The 15,829-nt window shown below is 45.8% G+C and overlaps 1 protein-coding gene across 4 annotated transcripts in view; it reads right to left on the bottom strand.

Annotated features, from left to right (window-relative positions):
* Positions 1–3,102: 3,102 nt before the first annotated feature.
* The window catches only part of PROM1 (prominin 1), a 101,204-nt gene continuing 88,477 nt past the window's right edge, over positions 3,103–15,829 (bottom strand). For 2 of the 4 annotated variants that reach the window (XM_031437020.2, XM_031436992.2), the window contains exons 16-25: positions 15,426–15,572; positions 14,726–14,797; positions 13,653–13,745; positions 11,325–11,378; positions 10,663–10,743; positions 10,479–10,547; positions 8,285–8,377; positions 5,090–5,208; positions 4,576–4,599; positions 3,103–4,149 (exon numbers count right to left, since the gene is read on the bottom strand). In XM_031437020.2, coding sequence (XP_031292880.2) covers positions 4,095–4,149; positions 4,576–4,599; positions 5,090–5,208; positions 8,285–8,377; positions 10,479–10,547; positions 10,663–10,743; positions 11,325–11,378; positions 13,653–13,745; positions 14,726–14,797; positions 15,426–15,572 — 807 coding nt within the window. In that variant the 3' untranslated portion in view covers positions 3,103–4,094. The remainder of the gene's footprint in view (positions 4,150–4,575; positions 4,600–5,089; positions 5,209–8,284; positions 8,378–10,478; positions 10,548–10,662; positions 10,744–11,324; positions 11,379–13,652; positions 13,746–14,725; positions 14,798–15,425; positions 15,573–15,829) is intronic. The other 2 variants (XM_064487895.1, XM_064487902.1) reach the window with 2 other exon arrangements.

Here is a 15,829-nt window from a genome sequence, read left to right as displayed (position 1 = left end):
CACAAATAAGATAGTTTGGCTAGACTTTCTTGAACCCCCCAGGGACAGGAGTTCACTACCTCACAAAAAAACCTTGATCTGCTGTGTATTGGAAGCCTATAGCATCACTGGCAGGTGACACTGGCTCTCCTTTATTGAGGCTACTCGGTGCCAGCCATCATGAGGACCATCACATCCACCCAAGGAGGTGGGTGCATTCCCCTCCCCGGTTAACAGATGGGAGAATGAGGCTGAGAAAGCTTGAGTTATTTCTCAAGGGAGAGCCACATTTGAACTGAGGTCTCAGAGTCTGACGTCAGTCCAGACTGTCTCTTGATGACATATTTAAAATCATTTAAAATTCAAAATGGAGTAACTATGGTTCTCAGATGGAGCTGGGTGGCCACTGTGGTTGTGGTTTCAGACACGTTCCTGCATCCTTGAGAACTTGAACTTTCTTGAACGGTATCAAACTCAAGGACACTACCAGCATTAAGTTTGCAAAACATTACCTGCTAGCAGCTGCTAGCTGTAACCATGTCATTTCAAAGTACCCCACCCCTTACACTGCTAATCATTTCAAACCCCAACCAATCCTTGCTTAACAAGCACCTTTACTTCTTGCCGGCTCCAATTCTAATTCTTGGCAAACAACTTCTGTAATCCTGTGAGTTTTTGCCTTTATAAGTTTCTCGCATTTTCTAGCCTGGCACAATTCAAGTGCTTCTTTGTTACCAAACCAAACTTGTGTCTGCTCAGCCTCGGGCTATAAAGCCAATCCACCGACACCAGGTTGTGGTGAAGGAAAGTGCAGTGTTTACGGCAGGACACCAAGCAAGGAGTCCAGAAAGCTGGTGCTTAAAAGACCTGAACGCTCCCCTAGTGGCTTTCAGGGAAAGGTTTTTTAAAGACAGGGTGAGGGAGAGGGTTTCGGGGTTTGAGATCAGCTTTGTGGACCTTGTTTTGATTGGCTGGTGGTGAGGTAATCGGGAGCCGACCAGTCTAGGGTCTACGTGCTGTGGGCAGCAGACAGCTAACTTCTCCCACCTGGTGGGGGTTTATGTACCTGTAGAACAGTTCAAAGCTCCCACAGCCCCGGAGGAGGGCCTATAGGTCCTTGACTTTGTTTAACGGCTAAACTATTATTATTTTGTCTTATTTGACTGTTTTCCTTTGTTTCTGCATTTTCTCACTTGTCTGATTAAATGTATTCTGTGGAACTTGGGGAAGGTCTAGGAGGCTAAAGTCTTCTACCAACAAGAGGCAGGTGGAGGATACAGGGGAGCTGGGGTGGTCTGTCCCAGGAAGGTGCTGTAGGGACATCTTGAATCTGTGTCTCCTGGACTGCACTCCTAATAAATCCTAAATAAATCTCTCTTTATTTTAGTTAGGTCTCTGGTTCTGAAACTGTGGTTTACACTCTAATGGGCCAGGGGGAATCTGAGGAACTTGAGACATGGGCTTTGTGTACGAGGGTCTGAGACCTGGTTGCAGCAATAAAATAAATGCTTATTTAGAAGAGGACGGAGAAGTGGTGGCCGTCACTGATCTGACCTGATGGCAGCTGCCGTTCAGAAAAGGCATGAAGGCCCGCAGGGGACGACGGGCGAGGAGACGGGCGTTTCAGCCGGGTGGAGGTGGGTCTGCGCCTGGCGCTCAGCCGTGCAAAGCACCATGACCGCGCTCCCTTGCCTTCTGCAGCCCTTACAGAGGCACAGGTTGCTCTGCCAACAGTCTCTAGTTTGCAGTGGGGCTTAGCCACATTTCTTGGGCAAAAGCAATTTTGTAAATGAATCAGGATCTTTTCCTTCAGGGTGATTTGAAATATTGAAATACTGGCCAACTTTAGGTTACTTTGGACTCATCCTGATAGCTTGTTAAAATCCACATTCCTGGGCCTTGCCCTCAGCGACTCTGATTCAGTGTGTCCAGGGTGGGGTCAGAATTAGCCTTTCTCGGTTCCCCTGGTGATGCTCTGGTCCTCAGCCCACGCTCTGAGTAGCACTGATGCTCATTCCATTTCATCCCTACAGAACACCAGGCAGCTAACGGGCGGTTTTCCTTTGAAATGTTGTCAGTACATGTCTGAGCCAAAACCCAGCCCAGCCCAGCCGTGCATGTGCTGGGGAGTCAGAAGCTACAGAATCTGGGGGACCGGAGGCCTCTTCTGGCCCCAACACTTATGAGCTGGGTGGTACCGGACAACTCGATTCTGTAAGCTTCAGGCCACTTAGTTTATAGTTATTAACTAAAACTGCTGACCCCACAGGGATGCGGTGAGGACTACAGGAGGGGACAGTAAAAGACGCAGAGCTTTCCCAAGAAACAGATGTGTTAACTGTGTCATAGGTTTTTAATGTATTTATTTTTCAGAAATTCAACTGCAGCAAAAACCTCCCTGACTCCCACCACCCCACAGCCTTCTGTCTCTCATACTCTCATCAAGTGTATCTTCTCGGTCTCCGCTGCTGACGGTGAATTCCTACGAGGCTGGACCTAATCTGTTAGCTCACCCCCTCCTCCACCCAGGGTCTTGCACAGGGCTTGGGACATAGCAGACAATAAATGAAAATATATTAATGGGATGCAATGCCTGTAGAAGCTGAATGAGTACTTCTCAATCCAGGTTACATATGAGGATTACCTGGGATACAGCTCAGAAATTCTGACTTAATGAATCAGACATAGTGTTTCTCAACCTTGGCTGTACATCAGAATCACCAGGGAAAATCTTTTTTTTTAGGAGGGGCGGAGGGGTAGTAATTAGGTTTACTTATGTACTTTTTAACTAATTTTTCTTTTAGTGGAGGTACTGCGGATTGAACCTCGGACCTTGTGCAGGCTAAGCACACACTCTACCACTGAGCTATACCCTCCCCCTAACCCAGGAAAATGTTTAAATCCACATATTCAAGCCACATCAGTAACCAACGACATGGGAACCTCCTAGGGTAGGAGACAGTATCAGTACTTTTTAAAAGTTCCCCCCTTGGGTAAATCCACTGTCTAGCAGGGGCGGGGCATCACTGGGTTAGATGGAAAACAATTTATGTGCACAAGCAGTGGAGTATTAACATGCTCTTAGACAAAGACAAACAAAATTAAGAGGGGAACGAGTCACTATTTTGTGTATGTCTATCAAAATTTTTTATTTCCTGTCATTTCTGATTCTGGTAACTTACTTTATTTCTGTGTGTACAGTGTTGCTCTTTCGTGTCCACGTCTCTATCTCTTTGGCTATTTGCTATTGTTGTGTGACTGTGCTGGGCTGAATATCCACCCATGCCCCAAATTATGTCCACCTAGAACCTGTGAATGTTCGGAAACAGGTTGTTTGCAGATGTGATGAAATTAAGATGAGGTCATTCTTGATTAGGATGGGCCCTGATCCAAAGACTGGTGTCCCTGGGAGATGAGGGAAATTTGGACGCAGATACACAAAGGAAAACTCCATGTGAAGACAGAGACAGACTGCAGTGATATGTCTACAAGCCGAGGAACATCAAGGATTGCCAGCAATCATCAGAATCTGGGAGAGAGGCATGGAACAGACAGACTCTCCCGCAGACCCGCAGGGAGGAGGCTGATTTCTGCTGCCGCGTTCATTTCAGACTTCCGGTCTCCGGAACCGCGAGGACACATTTCTGCTGCTTTAAGCCACCCAGTTTGTGTGATGTGTTACAGCCACCCTAAGGAAATAATACAGAGACTTAATTGACACCTGTAGTTTAGGCCCATTTTGCAATAAAAAGATTAGAGTCATAGTTCTGAAATCATTCTTTTATTGTGCACACACGTATCTGTGGTCTGCTGGACTTTCTCTAACTAGGAGTCTAAGTTCCCATGCAGTGAAATGGGCCAAAATTCACATCTAGTTTCCAAGGCTAAACGGGTAATTAACGAATGTGTTGCATATTTAAATGTTCAAAGGAGGCTCAAATGATTAAAACAAAACTACTAAAAATAAAACATAAGCATGCGTGCTTTCCCATCAGTATACATTCCATATAATCCCACTGAACTCTGTGAACTCCTGAAGGGAAGGTTTCTTTTCCAATATTTGCAGGCGCTGCAGTTCAAGAACTTGTGCAGTTGGCTCTGTTTAAAAACTTTGTTCAATGTGTCTGAGCGGTTCGATGTCTACGAAAACCAATATTACCGTTTTTCATACTGTAACAAGAATAAATACACCAAAAAAAACCATGTTATCTCTAAGATAAAGCATTTACATCATGGGTTACAAAGACAATATAATGGCTGTACAATGTCTATAACAATGTGTTACATCTACAAAGAGAGTAAAAAGGTATATTTACATTTTGTTTCCTTTAAAAACCAAATATCAAAACCGACATTTTATATATTAATAAGTTTTATAACATATAAAGTTTTCCTTAATTCAACAAGTATTTCTTTAGTCCTCTCCACGTGCCTGCTCTCATTTTAAGAGGCATCAGTGTTTATTTTTATCTGGGCATATCTGTGGTTGTGACATAACTATAATGTTGTTAATTGAGTTTTAAAAGTCCATCATCTAATAACAAAGCCCTCCCCAGTCCCACCTTATAAATACAGCTTAATAAAGAAAAGGCTTACTTTTCCATGGGAATAGTTTCAAGACTATAAAAATACAAAAAAAAAAAAGATAAAATTATTTTTTAATTACAGTTACAGCCCAGGAGCTGCATCCTCCACATTTTCACTCTAATACAGACGCTGACGAAGCAAATTCAGAAGAAACACATATTGCGGAGGAGGTGACTAAAGGAAAAATGAACACAGTTTGAATACAAGTTCACCGGGAAGAGTGGAGCGCGGACTACAGAGTCAAAACGAAAACTAGTGAAACAGTTACAAAGTAAAGTGCCAAGTCCCCGGGACAGAGGAACTGCAAACAAGAAATAAGAAGGCTGGTTAAAGAAGCTGAGATCAGGCAAGGGGACAAATAGGTCACGCATAGAAAATCAGTACAAAGAAAACATCTGAATAGGGCTGACCTGCCGCTTAAAAAAACGATCAAGTAAAATCTCATCAGAGCTCTTCCCCAGAAAGCTCTTGGAAGGTAGCACCGCTTAGAAAGTGACCCCGCGCCCCTCACGTGCACACTTACTCATCATCATACACGTCTTCAGAATCCATCCGACGGTAATACTTGGCCAGCTTCACAGCAAAAATTATAGCCGGAAGTAAAAATACGGTAGCTTTTCCTAGGCCAAACCAAAACAAATTCTGGAGAAGGGAAAAAGGAAAATCAGGAGGATTAGACGCTTGGAGATGAGAAATGGAAAACAACACTTGCTTGGGTTTTTTTTTTTTTTTTAAACGGATTCTAACTTTGCTCATCGAAGCCGGTTGTGAATTTAAGATGCACTGGCCACTGTGTGAAGTGCTGCGTCTTATTATAATTCATTCAATCTTTCTGAAAACCTTGACTAGATCCTATTGTTGTATTTATTTATTTTACAAACAAGGAACAGAGGCAGCAAGTAGTGAAGCCAGGATTAGCATCCAGGATCCCCAGAAACCACTGCTCACCACCCCACTAGACGGCCTCCCTTTGTGGCCAGCGGCAGGAGCATGGGCAAATCTTTCCATGAGTTGCTCTGATGTTAGGGTGGCTCATGAAACTCCCTGGCTTTGTTCTGCATCAGAACAGTGGGACGGCAGCATCCTCACCCCATAACATTACTGGGTGAAGAAAGCAGAAGCAATGGTCGGTGCAGCTGAGGCCCCCAACAAACACCTCATGACTCATTAAACCAACTTTAGGGTCAATTGGAGGCTGAATTCAATCCTGTTTTTGTCCAAAAAACAATGTTAAAGTTATTTTTTTGAAGACAGTTGCCAATATTCCTAAGTCAGATTTCACCTCGAAACTTGGGTTTACGCATCTTTTCTCAGAAAGTCTCAAGTTAGATCTTGCAACAGCTGGACTCTCGAGCCCACAAGGTGATGTCAGCTGGAGCCAAGTGATGGTTCTTCCTTCAAGAGGGGCATCTGTCCTCAGCCTGCCGCAGGCCACACCACGAGCTCTCGCAGGGGTGCTACCCGACGTCATTTAACCTGACCACCAATCAGCACAGACACAGCCGTGCACGACCAGCACGGCCCCGTGGGTACCATCCACCCTGTACGCCAGCCGGTGTCTGACCTCGGCCTGCTTTGCAAATCTACCACCCACCAGATCCCTGCAGAGGCTCCAGTCTGCAGCCCCTCCCAAGGACACGGCAGCAACACTACAGCAGCCCTCCTAGCCCGCAGGGAGGCAACAACCACCGCCCAGACCCGCAGGCCTCGGCCCCTGCATTGCCGCTTTGTTCCTGGCTGGGTTTAGTGTCGACTGGAGTGGCACCTTGTGGCCCAGAATTTCCAGTAAGCTTGTTCTATTTTTCCACATGTTCTCTATTGGTAGATTTCTACGCTCTCAACCTTGTTTGTGGAGGCCTTAGAGCTTTATGACAACCATACCTTTTACCGGAAGCTGCCTCAATCCTTCGGGGTATAATCAAGATATAAAAGAAACACATCAGACAGCCTGGAGTCTATTTTCCTGGCCAGAACTCTCCCTGACTCTTTAAACCACCTCTGACAAAGCTCCAGCCTACAATCTCCCTGAGCCCCCTCCAGGCCTCCCCTCCAGTGTCTCCCATTGTTTCAGAGAGGCCTCTGGTCAGTGGGTAATATGCCTGGCTGCGGGCGGGTGGTAGAGACTGGACACAAGGAGATGAACTCATAATTAACTAGGCTAACTGAGGGCTCCCCTAATGAGGGCTTCAACCAGAGCCATCAGCAGGGGCTCCAAGCAGCAGGACAAAAAGGATAAGAAGTTGGAACAAGAAAGAAGCAGCCGGAAAGCCAAGGTGTGGGGCCTGCATGGTGGAGAAAGAGGCAGGATTGTTTCCATTCAGGTACAAAAGTCCATCCCACAGAAGGTAGGGCATGTGGACATGGGACAGGGCGATGGATGGATAGAGCAATCCGAATGCACTGTGACAGACGGCTATCTGATCATCCTTCATTCAATGGCCTGTGCTGGAGATACTCCAGATGACAGGGACACAGCAGTGAACATGTACCCCTTGCTAAGGCATCTAGAGTCTAGTGTATGTTGTGGGGGACAGATCTTCATCAAAAAGCCACACAAATGCATGATTCAAACAGCTTAATAACATCTCTAAAGGAAAAGCAGGAAGTTCCATGGGAGTGTAGGAAAGGGAGCCAGATCTAGTTGAGAAGATCAGAAAAGCCTTCCTGGACAAAAAAAAGATACGTTTGGGCAAGACACACAAACTGAATGACAGCAAACATTCATGGAGTGTGTTCATGTGCCAAGAATGGTGCTAAGGGCTTCCTATGCAATCTCTCTTTGGACCATCAAAACCACCCCATTAAGGTGATGAAGTTCAATATTTTTCCCAAGTCACAGAGTTCAAGAAATGTAGAAATGGAATTTGAATTCAGAACCTGTTCTCAATCGTTATATTGTAAAACCTAGAGGAGTCAGCTAGGTGAGGGATGGGTGTGGAGGAGAGGAATGAGAGAGAAAGAATTTCCCATTTCCAGGCAGAGGACTGGCATGTGCAAAGGCCCTGGGGTGGGAAGATCGAAAATTTTTTTGAAGAAATGAAAGAAAGTGTGTCTGGAGCACAGTAGGAAAAGTGATCAAATAGTACAAAATGTGGCCAAAGGAGCAGGCAGCCAATCATGCAGGGTCTAGTGTAGAACATTAAGGAGGCTGATCTTTATTGTGGTGTGAATGGTAAGTCACTGAGGTGCTTTAAGGGAAGGCTGTGAGAGGACTGACTCATGGAGACAGTCAGTGTGGACCAAGGAGTGAATAGAGCTGGGGAATGAACTTGATTAACCGGAACTTACCAGCCCAAAGGTAACAAGCATCTTAAAGGGCTTTTAACTCAAAAATTAAATTAAGTTTGCTGTATCTTTAGGCTTCCATTTACAGCTGCACTAAGAGTCCCATGGAACGGTGGCAATCTGCACACCAGTGACTGCTCCTTTCTGATTATTCTGGGCAAAGAGGAGTCTTCTTCATGAAGGTCTCCTGACTTCCGTAACTAAAATCCCAGTAAGGAATGAAGAGGTGCAGCTGGGACTTGGACTTTTCTAGTCTATTTGGTATCAACACATTCTGCTAGATTTTAGATTTTAGGTCTTGGACTCTACAACTGTAACAGACCCGAGCAGAAATCTATTTCACATTATAGCATGTACCACAATCTGGAAGAAAAAAAAAATCAAAGATAGTGAGTTTATCGTGTCTTCTTATTTTGAAAGACGAAATTCTTACCATGGGGTCAACAACGTAGCCGCACAGAAAGATGTCAATGGCAGAATCTAAAGCAGTGGCCACTGGTTTGCAGGCTGCAACCTGCTCGGTGATCTGTAGTGGGTAAGAAACACAGGCAAACTCTGAGCCACACCCACACAATTCCACAAGAGTGAGACATGCCAGTCACTTCTGGCCCGTTTTCACAGAAGGGATCTCTGTGCCCTTTGGGATATGGAGCTGACAGCTGATTTCTATGCATGAGTTCCACGACACATCAAAGTACGTACTAGAAAGCAAGACCTCGATTCTCTTGGTTTCCTCGTTTGTTATTGGAACAATAAGTCCCAACCTGCAGGACTCCCGAGAGCATCAGAGAGTCCAGGCGGCCAGCATTGCACCTCAGTCTGAATTTCTTACCTGACCCCTTTGTAATCTGACGGGATGATCTAAATAGAAAGGTGGATAATTTTAGAACAGGGGACATTTCAAAACAGGGGACATTTCAGAACAGAGGTTGGCAAAGTTTCTCTCTAAAGGGCCAAAGAATAAATATTTCAGACTTTGCAGGCTGGGCTGAGACACATCTGTCGCTACTGCTCCGCTCTGCCGTGGTGGGGTGCAAGCAACCACGGACGATCCACGAACAAATGGGCGTGGCTGTGTGCCAATAAAACATTATTTACAACACTGGCAGTACCTGTGCACCCCGTCTTAGAAGACAGAAAACGAAGTTCTCATTAACAAGGTGAGAATAAACACAAACAGATGCTCCAATCCCGTTGACTTCAGAAAGCTCTATTCACTGATTCCAGAAGCTTCGTAGTAAGTACAGTAAGTACAGTAAGCCAGGTGCTGGCCCTTTGGGGCAGGGGTGTGTCTTAGTTCTTTTCCTTTGTTGGTTGGCTCACCTCCCCCTTTCTTCCACCTGCACCTTACAGGGCAACCCACGTTCATAACCTTATGCTTCTGAGCTCAAACAACCCTATCAGGCTTTTTCACCGTTAGTTTTACAAAAAGTGGGGTAGGGGTCACGTCTTGCATGTTTTCCTGCATCTGGCTTTTCTCTCTCACATGTACTCCATAAAAATCTCAAGTCCTGTGGGGTAGCTCTGATCCATTTTGTACCCACGGCCACTTAATATCCCATGCTGTGGCTCTTGCATGACTTAAGCATTCCTGTCCCGATTCGCTTTACTTCCAGAGTGACTGGATGGGGTCCTCTGGTCAAGCAGAGGAGATGCAGGTTGGCAATGGTGGCGATAAGACTGTGTGTTTCCTCTGCCACTACTCACCTGTGCGTGTGCACCTCCCTAAGTCACTCTCCTGCAAGCACACCGCCCCAGAGGAATGATCCTCAGTGGGGACCTGGCCCAGGGCCCAAGATGACAAAAGGCATTTTCCAAAACGCTGTAATTCTCCGTAAGTCACATGCTGGGAGCAACGTGCACCCCTGGGAACTTCACCCTTCCCCTCAACTTCTCATACGTCCATAGAGACCCAACTTTATGGACTGAATTGGCCACCCCCCACCGCAAGTTTCTATGTCAAAGTCCTAACCCCCAGTGTCTCAGAATGGGACCATATTTGGAGATAGGGTCTTTGAAGAGGCAACTCAGTTAAAATGAGGTCACTACGATGGGCTCTAATCCAACAGGACTGGTATCTTTAATAAAAGAAGAGGAAACATGGACACGGACAGAGGGAAGACAACGTGAAGACACAAGAGAAGACGGCCACCAACAAGCCAGGGAGAGAGGCCTCAGAAGGAACCACCCTGCTGCCATTTTGATCTTGGACTTGCAGCCTCCAGGATGGTGAGAAAATAAACTTCTGCTGTTTAAGAACCCTAGTCCGCAAGTACACCAGCAACACAGCAGACGCAGCGCTGCCCGGGGCAGGTACAAACCCCAGCGTCAAAGGGACTCTATCATCAGGAGCTTGTGGTTTGCCAGGGGAGACGCAGGGGAGGGGGCCAGAGCCCCTGGAGCAGTGGGCACGACCCCACGTGGGCAGGCCGGGGAAGCCACCTGGCGTGGACGCCACTTGTACTGAGTTTACGGCGCCTCCACTCGTGAGCCCCACGATCAAGGGCCTTTTACCTCCCTCCTCTCTAATTACTGGGAATTTAATTTGAGTTCCTCCTGATTTTATCCTGGAAAATAACTATCTCAAGACAGGGCCCCCTGAAGTTCTTAAAGGTCAAACCACTTACGGCGATCCTGACCCACTGCAGATAGTGCTCAAAGTATCCCAGTATCATAGCCGCAAACTTCTTACTTTCCTGGAAAAAAAGACAGCAAAGAGAATTAAGCCCATTAAAATGCCAACACCGTCCTCTCCTTACGCAGGCAGTCACGTCCACTTACTGGCATACTTACTTAAACAACAAAACTTACTTCGGCAGTGATCATGGAGATGTGGTTTTTGAGGAAGTCCTGAGCAGTATTCAAAAAGAAAATGACATTGGCCACTTTTACCTGGAAAACACAGCAGTGGTATCAAGTGATAAAAGGTTTCATTGCACAGTTGGCAGAGTCTGTTAATTCCGCTCCACGCCACCACAGCCTGCTATTAAGAAGGCTGTACTAGCTGTTCGTGGTTATTGCTAGCTTCCCAGGCATGGTTTCCCAGGACACCAGTGTACGTCCCCTCTCCACGAGGGTGGGCTTGGCTGTGTGACTTGCTTTGGCCCCTGGAAGGCAGACGAGGTGGCACTGTGCCAGTCCTCCCATGAGAATGAAGGTTTGTGGTCAGAAGGCACGGAGATTTGGAGGCTGTAAAAACGACCATAAAAGTGACCGGTGTGTCTTCTACACTTGCATCCTACACATCCAAATACCACTTTCTCCTGTAACTAACAACATGCCAGGATGCTGCCTGTGTTTACAGAAGTCTTTGTAGAAAGGAGATTGGTGGCAGAACCCAGTTTGGTGTTTAGAATGGGTGGGTAACTGAGACTTCATTTTACTTAAAGTATCTGCAAAAACCAACATCTCTGAAAGTCTGTGGGTGCTTTTATAACAGGGCTCCATGCCAGAAAAAGAAAACAAATCCTTACCCCCAGTCCACTGTTTTTGTACTGAAGTCCCCTCATGGTTTGGTACACAGTGCTCTGATGAACAAACACAGATAATATTTTTCAACTTATTACACGAAGCTGCAGGATCATGTGCTTTGTATTCTCCCAGCCCCAACTCCAAGTCAGCCATCAAATCTGGCTTTAATCTGTAAGTTTCATTCTAGAAAAAAACCCAGCAGACACAGGTAGCAATATGCATCCCGCATACTGCTGGTATAAGAAAACATGACGGAGAAAATTGGGATCGATATTCTAGGGCTTTGAAGGGCAGCACACCACAGGTAAGGTGTCCAGGAAACCGTCTGGAATCAGGTTTGTGCAAAGCAGCATGCAATGCTTAAAGTAAAACCTCCTTGACAAGAGTGGCTTAATTTGCATGGTTTAGAGGAGAAACTGGCCAACTTTATCAGTTAAGGTCCCGATAAGTAAATATTTTAGGCTTTGGGGGCTATACCCTGTCCCAACTACTCAACTTTGCCCTTTCAGCCAAAGGCAGCCACAGATCCTCTGAAACGAAGTCGATGTGGCTGTGTTCCAGTAAAACTTTATTTATCAAAACAGACAGCAGGCCAGATGGAGCCCATAGGCTGCAGTTTTTGAGGCCCTGGTTTGCTAACTCCCAGTTTAAATCGTGGGTCACAACTACAGAACAACCTGCCCATTTGTAGGTTGCCCATCTCTGAAAAGTCCAAGGAAGTGAAGTAAAGGACAGGATTTAAGGAATGTGTAAAAACCAGCTTACAATGTTAACAAAGTTGTGCTCAGATAAACAAGACATCAGAGAGAGAACCGAGGGGGCACGGCACATGAATCAGGAAAGTTGTTGGGAGGGCTTGGTGAAAACTTGACTGAACAAGAAAGTAAGAAGGAAAATGAAGAGAGAGACAGAAAGAACTAGTTCTAGAAGGTTCTGAAGCTGGAGTCGAGTGGACTGATCAGCAGCTTCCTCATGCCTGAGCAAGCTGACCCTGTAACCTAGTGCCCATGCAGCCTCCCCTCCACGACTGCCAACACGACCTCCACACAAGCATAGCAACCTAAATGTCCATCGACAGATGACTGGATAAAGAAGCTGTGATATATTTATACAATGGAATACTACTCAGCCATGAAAAAATAAAATAATGCCATTTGCAGCAACAATGCCATTTGTCATTCTAAGTAAGCCAGAAAGAAAAATACCATATGATATCAGTCATATGTGGAATCTAAAAAAAGAAAAAAAGAGGACACTAATGAACTCATCTACAAAACAGAAACAGACTCCTAGACATAGTAAACAATCTTATGGTTACCAAGGGAAAGGCAGTGGGAAGGAATAAATTTGGAAGTTTGAGATTTGCAAATGCTAGCCACTATATATAAAAATATATAAAAAAAACAAATTTCTTCTGTAGAGCACAGGAAACTATATTTAATATCTTGTAATAACCTTTAAGGGAAAAGAATATGAAAATCAATATATGTATGCATATGCATGACAGGGACATTGCGCTGTACACCAGAGATTAACACATTGTAACTGACAGTACTTCAATTAAAAAAAAAAAAAGAGTCACAGCTCCCACTGACTGAGTGCCTCGGGGACATCAGGTCCTTCATTTCCAGGGAACAGCGAGGCGAGGACCGTCCCCACTGCTTCCACACGAGGAAACTGAAAGCGACAAGCCTTTGGAGACGCAGAAGCGGAACGTGAGATCAGGGCCACTTGACTCCAGGGTCCGTGATTTTTCTCTGCTACAAACTGCCTTTCAGGCATTTAAGGAAAGAAGCCAGAAGGCAGTGAGAAGAAAAAGAGGGGAAAGTGGAAGTTGGATGGAAGAGAGGAGAAAAGAACATCGGTACGGGGAGCAGCACTCAGTGGAGGTAGAGAGGACACAGACTTGCCTTCCCATAGTTCCCAGCAGGGTCAGGAGGAAAAGAGTTTAAGAACAAGAAACCAAGTAAGAGTGAGTCCAGACCAAAATAGCAGCACTTCAGTTGCTGCAAGGCTTGGGGCGGGGGGCGGGGTGGGGGCTGTTAAAGCCATGGAAACTACAGCAGAACATGCGAGGTGGCCACAGATTGAAGCTAACCTCACACTCAAATGGAAAAAGGCAAGGAAAAGGCAGAAAAGGAGTAGTGAAAATTGAAAGTGCGTCTTCTTCAAAGCCCAGTTACTACCATTTTTTCCCAAAAAGAGCTCAATTTCTTAGCCTGAGGTTAATCAACGTTGACCTACGCATTAGATGCAAATATATCACTTATCCTAGGTGAAAGGGGGCTTGCCCGGGTCTTGGTGAGGTGCCAGAGCTTGTTGGTTATTACCATTGATTTTTCCAAAGGAATGATTCTGATGCGGTGAATCGTTCTCAAGGTTTGTGCATTTCTTTTCAGGGACTGTTTCAAATCTCCTTGGGGCTACAAAGAGAACAAAGTAAATAAATATTAGCACCATCTTTCCAGACTCTGGAGCACGGTCTCTAATCACAGGACACGAGGATGCCGCCCTTCTAATGGGATGCCGATGTGAGTGCGGGGCTCACGAGGAGGGGCAGCACCAGGACTCCCTACCTCAAATCGGGGAACCACACACTCTCAGTGACAGCCCACACTCAGCTCTCCCTGAGCGCCAGAGGCTGTGTTTCCTCTCTCACCTCACCCTAATACGGCCGCTGGAGAGCCACTTCACAGGATGAGAAAACCAAGGTTCAACTAAAAACCTTTATTTAACCCACACTTACATAGTTTCTGGTATAACAATGTATAATAAGCGTTACTATTGCCCCCATTTTACAGATGAAGAAGCTAAGGCACAGGGGTGCACTATCTTGCCCAAAGTGAGGAAGTGGCTGAGTCAGGATTTAAATACTAGTCTTCCTCCAGAGCCCAAATTCCACATCATCGTGCTCGGCTGCTTCTTCAGAGGGACCAGTTACAGCCATTAGTCACCTACCAGCAGAGGAGGTGGTGACCGGGAGGCTTACGGGGCTTGGATGGTGCCTTTGCCCTCCCTTAGCCACTCATTACTGGCGACGCATGGCACCAAATGGGATCTCCCTCCCATGTCCTCAGTTACCCCCTGTACTGCAACAAACATGTGTGCACAGGCAATGAGGGGTTGACAGGGGTGAAAGCAGACTCGAGGCTAAAGCAGCGAGGGCAGCAGCACCAGGAGCAGAGGCTGTGAACAGCTGCATGCATCCTGAAGCCGCCCAGGAAACATTCACGCGCTCGCAGACTTCGGGCCAGGCGGCAGTGGCTGCTGGTGGGAGATTTTACCATGCACGGAGAGGAGTTACTTGTGGTCTAAGGAACCCCTTCCGCAGCTTCTCTAAGAATGGTACAGACATTTGACATCTACAACAATTACAGCATTTAACCAGACTGTTTGAACTCACCAAATGATTGGCTTTTATATCTAGATCAGCAGCAAAGGATAAAAGATTCACTTTTGTGGGATGTTTACTGGTCTGCAAAAGAGGTGCGAAAAGCGATGTTATGGATGTGGGATTTTTAAACCATAACGTGTCAGAAGCAACAGAGAACACAGGTCCATAACCGTAAAGTAAGGCTAGACACTCTCACATGGGCAACATCTGCATTCTAATTTATACACATAAAACTGATATTATTGTTACTCAACCACAAAGAGGAATAAAGTGATGATGCACGGTATGATGGACATGTATCTCAAAAAACTTACACAGAAGGGACCAGTGAAGATCATCAGATACAAAAGGTCACATACTGTATGATTCCATTCATATGAAATATCTAGAATAGGTAAATTCACAGAAACAGAAGACAGAGCGATGGTTGCCAGGGGCTGGGAGTGGGGGATGGGAGCAACTACTGAATGAGATTGGGGCTTTCTCTTGGCGTGATGAAGGCACTCTGGAACCAGATAAGGCGGTTAGTTTTGCAACACTGTGATTATACTAAATGCTAGTGAATTGCTCACTTGGTCAAAGAGTTAATTTTGTTATGTGAATCTCATCTCAATTAAAAAAAAAAAACTAAGAACAAACAAGCGAAAACCATATATATGCGATGCCCTACTTATCCCCCCAAAATCAAGCATGAACTCATGGGTCATACCGCATTCATGAAGTTGTTGTAGTCTATTCTGTCTACTCCCGAAGAGCTGAAATCCATAAGGTTTTTTCTTCCCGCCTCATCCAGCAGAACTACGTTCTCAATTCTGATGACTGTATTTTCAAAACTACTGTTTATGCTTCCCATACGCTGCAGAATAAAAAGAAAAGTTAGGAATCAGTCCGCTCTTCTCCAAGAACGTCACATACCCAATGCTTTAAAAGAGCAATAAAATCCACACAGGCCAAAAACAAACACACGCACACTTGACCGGCATTTCTTCCTGGTACCGCCCCTCCCCCGACTCCTCCCCCACCTCCCTGCCTTCTTCCTTATACCCAGGCCAAGCACTGTGCGAGGCCAGGAGGTGGGCTGCAGAACAGAGTAATATTGCACCTCCACCCTCA

This window comes from Camelus dromedarius, chromosome 1, assembly GCF_036321535.1.
Source record: "Camelus dromedarius isolate mCamDro1 chromosome 1, mCamDro1.pat, whole genome shotgun sequence".
Taxonomy (NCBI): Eukaryota; Metazoa; Chordata; class Mammalia; order Artiodactyla; family Camelidae; genus Camelus; species Camelus dromedarius.
The sequence above is the reverse complement of the archived record's forward strand: the minus strand, read 5'-3'. Positions and strand labels throughout refer to the sequence as shown.